Source organism: Marmota marmota, unplaced genomic scaffold (genome assembly GCF_001458135.2).
Source record: "Marmota marmota marmota unplaced genomic scaffold, marMar, whole genome shotgun sequence".
Classification (NCBI taxonomy): domain Eukaryota; kingdom Metazoa; phylum Chordata; class Mammalia; order Rodentia; family Sciuridae; genus Marmota; species Marmota marmota.
In genome coordinates, this window is record NW_025999949.1 from 37,735,248 (window position 1) to 37,741,779 (window position 6,532).

At 53.6% G+C, this 6,532-nt stretch overlaps 2 protein-coding genes across 2 annotated transcripts in view; both read left to right on the plus strand.

Annotated features, from left to right (window-relative positions):
- The window catches only part of Wdr97 (WD repeat domain 97), an 11,404-nt gene extending 7,930 nt beyond the window's left edge, over positions 1-3,474 (plus strand). Inside the window, 9 exon segments of the mRNA XM_015486613.2 lie at positions 726-810; positions 952-1,163; positions 1,251-1,439; positions 1,554-1,751; positions 1,821-1,942; positions 2,015-2,177; positions 2,367-2,902; positions 2,979-3,040; positions 3,140-3,474. Of these exon segments, the coding sequence (XP_015342099.1) occupies positions 726-810; positions 952-1,163; positions 1,251-1,439; positions 1,554-1,751; positions 1,821-1,942; positions 2,015-2,177; positions 2,367-2,902; positions 2,979-3,040; positions 3,140-3,348 (1,776 nt within the window). The 3' untranslated portion in view covers positions 3,349-3,474.
- A 2,856-nt stretch (positions 3,475-6,330) lies between these two features.
- The window catches only part of Hgh1 (HGH1 homolog), a 1,883-nt gene continuing 1,681 nt past the window's right edge, over positions 6,331-6,532 (plus strand). The window contains exon 1 of the mRNA XM_015486317.2: positions 6,331-6,459. Within this exon, the coding sequence (XP_015341803.1) occupies positions 6,331-6,459 (129 nt within the window). The remainder of the gene's footprint in view (positions 6,460-6,532) is intronic.

The following is a 6,532-nucleotide window of genomic DNA, read 5'->3' on the forward strand; positions in this document are numbered from 1 at the left end:
TATTTATTTATATGCAATGCTGAGATTTGAACCCAGGGCCTCACACATGCCAGGCAAATGCTCTACTACTGAGCCACAACCCCAACCCCAAAGTTAAATTATTATTATTTTTTTCTTTTTTACTTATATGTGGTGCTGAGGATCGAACTCAGTACCTCACATGTGCAAGGCAAGTGCTCTGCCACTGAGCTACAGCCCCAGCTCCTCAAGGTTAAATTCTTAAAAAAATAAAATAAAATCCCTCCCTTGCTGCCAGTGGGTGCCCAGGCAGGCCCAGGCCCTTGCTTAGCACATGCTGGCTCCTATCCAGGCCTGCCATTTTGTCCTTCCAGCTTTGCAGCATATTGCCTCAAGTTCTCCACTGAAGTCTCTCTGGTGACTTCCTTTCTGTCCTGCCCCCTACCCCCAGGCTTCCCTGTTTCAGGGTTTGAGACCAAGTACCAAGAAGAACATGTGGGGGTTGGGGCTTTCCGAAGGCCTTCTGTCCCCCAGATTTCCCTCATCTTCCAGTTAATGTCCATGGAGCACTCCTCCTTCGGCACCCCAGACTTTCCCCTCACCTGTATGTTAAGAGCATGGGCTGCCTTGTCCAGTCTGATGGAGGCCTGGCAGGCAGAACTGGGCCCATGTCTTGGGACTCTACATGATCATGGGTGTGACCCAGGGTGGTATCCCAGTTGGGGTGGCTTCAAGTTCTCAGCCACCCTGCTGTGCTGTGCCTCCAGTACTGCCCACGACCCATTAGTTTCCCTGGCTGTGTGCCCAACTCCGTGGTGCTTCAGCAGATGTGGCCGTCCACCGAGATCGGCTGTCTTAGACCTCTGACCACGCTCACCTCCTATACTGAGAACAGACTCCAGGCAAGAGGCAGAGCTGGGGGGCTCAGGGAGGGCTCCACTGTCCCCACCGTCTGCCAGATGCCCCTTCTTGTGCCCTCTCCTCTATAGCCAGATGCAAGCCTGGATGACCTATGGCTACAGCGCCACAGGTGGTCCAAGTGGCACAGTAGGCTGATGCAGTGGCTTCATGGGAAGTCTGAGGAGGAAGAGGAAGAAGAGGAGGAGGAGGAGAAGGAACTGAAAATAGACTGGATCTCAGCTTCTCTGAGTTCACCCAGGATGTATTCTGACCAACAGTTAGATTACTGGGAGGCAGAGGCTGGGGTATGCATCCCAGGCTGCCACAGGCAGGGTGGGCTCAGTGCCCAAAACCCAGAGAAGTGGCGCTGAAGTTGCTGTCACTTCCCCTAGAGCGCCATGGACTTGATTGGCGAGTCCCAGAGCTTCCATGAGGCCCCCAGGACCAAAATCTACTTTGGCTCCCAGTACCACCAGGGGCATTCACTCTGGGAAGAGCGCTATGGGCATCTGCCCAGGTTCCTGCACTCTTTCGTCATCCAGAACTGGTTCAAAAAGCTGTTCCCCATCTTCACCCTGGAGGTGTGGGGGGGCCTGGGAAGCTGGGAAACGTAGTCTGGGATGGGGTGTGGGGAGAAAGCAGGAGCCTGCCTGAATGTGAAATAGGGAGCAGGGTCTCAGCATACCGTTCTGTAGGCCTACCCTGAGATGGGCACAGTGGAGGGCCTGGCCTCCATGTTGGTGGACCTGCTGGCAGAGGCCATCTGGGAAGACCGTGTGCATATCCTAAATGCACTGCTGAGACTGCTGCCTGATGTGAGCAGTGACCTCCACAGTCGGCTGCAGAGCAACCTCTTGCACTTGCTCAACTTGGACAACCCCCCCAGCCTCCAGGTGAGTTCCTTGACACCCTCCACCCCCACCGTGTTTCTCCCACCAACCATTGTCCCCACCTGTGCACAGGACCACATTCAGAAGCAGTTTGTGATGCTGGCACTGCAGCTGCTGCTGGCCTGCTCCCTGGATTCCCGTGATGTGGTGCTAGAGCTCATGTCCTACTTCCTCTACTCTCCAGCTTCCGACCGGTAAGTGACACTCCTGACCCATCCTCCCTACCAGCTGGGGAGGCTGGAATAAGCCACATGCATTTGTCCTAGGCCAGAGCTCAAGAAGCTGCTGAATGGTCTGGGCCTTCGGGACCCAGAGGGCTTCCTGTTCAAGGAGATGATGACCTGGGTCCAGGGCTCCAAACTTAATTCCAAAGCCAAGCTGCGCTTATACTGCTGCCAGAAGCTGGAGGGCATGATCCAGCAGCTGAAGGTCTGGTGCACATGGCCTAGCTGGGCTTCTCCAGAGGCAGCCCTGGGGTCCCCTGGGCTACAGGGATGCCTGCTTTGGCTTCCTGCTCAGGGGTGGGGCACCCGGTCCCCGGGGCTGGGAATTAGGCAAAAGGGAATTTCAGTAGCCAAGGAGCAAGGATGCTTCTTAGACTGGCCACTTCCTCTACAGATGGAAACTTTACAGCCATCTACAGCTCAGTTGTCAATGGTGCTGCCCAAAGGCTCTGATACCTGGCCGCCTTCCTTTCCTCCCAGGGAGGACCAGTCACAGGCTTCAGCAGTCTCAGGGGCTCCTTTGAGCATCTTCTGGCCGCAAGCCTCTCAGGCGCTCCTCCATGTCCTGGAGCCTCCCTTGCTTGTGGTGTCCCCCACAGAATCTAAAGCTGGATCCCCAGAGCCCCAGGCTCACTTTTACACTGGGCAGACCAGGCGGTCGCTCTCAGAGACGCTGAAGAGCTTCTGCTCGGTGCCTGAGCCCTCCATGCCCACTGCACCACATGGCCTGCCACAGCCGCTGGAAAAGACCGACTGGTCGAAATGGCAGATGCTGGACCTGGGCTACGTCGATGCACTCAACCACTTCTGCGAGCAGCATCAAGTACAGCAGCAGAGTTTGATCCAGAAGGAAACCGAACAGCCACCCCACTCTGCAACCCCGCGCCCTCCTGTGCCTAACACTGTGGTGGCGCCACCCAGGGATCAAGGGTGAGTGCAGCGAGGGGGCCCCCTGGCCGGCATGGGCAGCTGAGCATTGTCTGTCTGACCTGACTCCTTCTCCCAGGCACTACCCCATACTTAGACTGCAGGAAGCCAAGGCTCGGAGCTCTGGGATGAGAATGAAGGGTGAGTGGGCTCAAGGGTGGAGACTGGTCCCTGGTCCCACACCCTTTCCTCATCCCAGCCTTGGCTGGTGGTCTCATTGGCCTGCCTGCCTGCCCCCAGGTCGTGTGATGTCACATCTCAGCACCCACTGTGCCCGTTCACTGGACCGTTCCATCCGGGTGCTAAAGCTGCCCCTGCCGAGAGTGGAGCTGCAGCCCTTCCCCCCAGGCTGGCCCGCACCCCCTCGTGCCCTGCCCCCGTTGCTCCTGCAGCCCACCCTGCAGCGCTACTTTCTGCCCGAAGATGCGGATCCTGACAGCTACAGCTGACCTGGCAGGCACGGTGGGTCCTGTGTCTCAATCCCGCCAAGTTGAATTGCAACAACACTTGTGTCTTCTATGTTCCCTGGCATAGGCCTGCATCTAGAATAAAGTCCAGAGGCTTTGGCAAGACGACAGATGCCACCTCTGTCTCTCTAGGGCTTGGGGGTGGGCAGGAAGGCATGGCAGTAGTCTGAATTCGCTGGTGATGGGTGGCATGTGACGTCAAGTATTGGGGGTCTCTGGGATGGGACAACATCTGGGGTATGGTCATGGGGTGGAGCAGCACTCCTGGTGGGATGAGCCTATCAACCTGGAAAGGAGGTCCATAGTGCTGGTCAAATACTGGATGTTAAGATGGGTGATTGACATTAGAGACAATTCCCTGGGTCATATCCCTGACCAGATATGAAGGGGACTTTCCAAGTGGGTACATCTGTGTGTGGGGAGGAGTCTGCATGTTTGAACAGCAGTCTGCGGGGACCTGGTTTTCCTTACTTGTGTTCTGGGAGCATACACCTGGGCTTTTACCTGGGAAGTAACAAGGCAGCAGCATCCTTTGGATCCTTCCACATAGAAGTCCTAGGAAATGGACATTGACCTATGGGGTACAGGATCTCAGAGTCACCCACATCCTTCAAAGCTAGCTTGGCAGGTCACTGACAGGACCACTGAGGGTCTCCACACACATTAGCTGTTTGCACTGTTTTGTTTTGTTTTTTAATATTTTAATTGTAGTTGGATACAATACCTTTATTTTATTTACTTATTTTTATGTGGTGCTGGGATTGAACCCAGGGCCTCACACATGCTAGGCTGCCGCAGACTGGCTGGGCACAAAATAACTGAGCCGCCACATGGCCTTGTAGGTTCAAACAGCAACCTTTATTTCCGAACTCTCACCGGCCCTCTACACACACTTCCCGGAACTGCCTCCACGGGCTCCGCACGCCAATTCTCTCAGAACCCCGTGAGAACTCAATGGGAACTGCAAAGTAGCAGGCTCCCGAGGCAGCAGGATCTGCCCTAATCCTGGAGCAGGGTCACCTTTCAACCATTCCCTCTGGCAAAAATGCCAGGCGTAATTCTGACTAAACTGTGGCTCTCAACACTAGGCGAGCACTCTACAGCACTCTACGGCTGAGCCACAACCCCAGCCCTGTTTGCACTGTTTGAGAAGTTCCCTTAGCTTTTTACATCCTTCCATAGTGATTTCCTTTCCTGTAAATTCTCAGCTTCCAACCTTAGACCTGTCTTCTTAATGGCTTTAGGGTTAGAACTGGTCTTCCATCCCTTACCCATAACCCCCAAGCCTGCAAGCCTGCAGGGCTTTTGCTATGAGACTGTGAAGTAGCACCTCTTCCCTAGGTCAGGCAGGCTGAGAGGTTCCAGGAATGAAGAATCGGAAGTTTTTTTTTTTTTTTTTTAACAAAGAGTAACTATTTTAATTTTTTAAGTATTCTCAATTTCATAATATTTTAAATAATCACACTAACCAGATACATTCCCACAAAAATACTTGTACTATATCAGTATTAACTTTAAGTATTCACATCCATAATTAACATAATTAGGAAATTTAGCAAAGATGGTAAACATCTACATGAATGTTCTCATACTTGTGGCAATTTAGTCTCTAAAATAAGTTAGGCTGGATTTACATAAAAGCTGAATTTGGTGCCTCTTTCAAATTTATCCTTGAAAAAACAAATAGTCCTGGTGAGCAGCAGGTTATACAGGGTGCCAGGCAAATCCTACCAGAAACTGGGAGCTGCTATTCCATACTACAAAATGCAGGAGAAGCAGCAGAGTGAACATGTTGGGGGCTGCTATTCTGACTGTCCAGGCACCAGAATCACCCTGAGCCAGTACCACCCATCCCAGCTCTGGACACAGCAGTACTCTGGTGCTCATTAGGAAGCCAGCACCTGGAATATTGCTTTTTTTTCATAAAAGAGTTGTGCACACTAAAACAAGAACTCCCAAGGCTATGGTGGACTCCCTCTACTAGAGTTTCACATTTTAAATGATAAAAACAAGAAATGCTTTTTAAATACAAGTGTGAGAAAGTAGGGAAAACTTAAACATCAAGAATCATAAGAATATATATAGTAGTACTGAATATAAATTTTATTTACTTTTTTTATTTTTTAGTTGTAGATTGGCCCAATACCTTTATTTGACTTACTTTTACGCAGTGCTGAGGAGCCAATCCAGTGTCTCACATGTGCAAGCACTCTACCATTGAGCTACAACCTCAGCCCCCAAAATTGTTTTAAAACAAATACACCATTAAGACATGAAAGGCAGCATAGGGAGGAGATATCTACAATATTGGCACTAAAAAACAGTTCAGAACACATAAGAGACAAGGATCCTACAAATCAATGTGATATGAAATAGAAAACAGGAATTTCACAAAAGAAGTCAAGCAAGTTCAGATCGCAGAAACCTAACACTGTCGTCACTGCAGCCCCTTTAGGAGCATGGGTCTCACCAAGCCTTCGGATGTGCTGCCGCTTCCTGTTGCCACTTAAGTCCTATCTCGGTGCTGAACGCGTCACTGTGTCCACACCTCCAACAAATGCCCTAAGGCTGCCTCCTTAGGCCTCATCCCACGGCCCCGGGTTCCCTGGTGGCCCTCCTGGTGGCCCTCCGCACCGGGCTCCAGGACCGCGGAGGCAGCCTGCAGGACTCGGCAGGCCTTCGTTCCAGGCGGACCCGGAGCCACACTCCCCTGACCAGACTCGGTCCCACCCCTGTGCAAGCCCTGACACCCTCGAGGTCCCAGGAGAACAGGCAGGTCCAGGTTTAGCTCCGCCTGAGCGGAACTTCAGGGCAAACCGCACGCCCTCGGCGCCGCGCGACCCACAATGCCCTGCGCCTACCTGGCCCCGCCCCCTGCACCGCGGCCTCAGATTGGCCGCGCGACTTCCGCTTCCCTGGTGGGCGGTGCTGCGGCCCCGGCCGGGGGCTGAGTTCCCGATCGCCATGCGGGAGGGCAGAGCCAGCCCAGGTGCGTCCGGCGGCAACGTGCGGGAAGGTGGGAGGCCTGCCCCGAAGCCGAGGCGGCGAAGCTGCTGCCCTTCCTGGGCTCCTGGCGCGCGGGCGGACCTGCAGGCCGGCAGCAGTGCAGCACGTGCTGGCGCTGACCGGCCGGAGTCGGGCCGCCAGCTTCTGGCTGGGCAGCAGG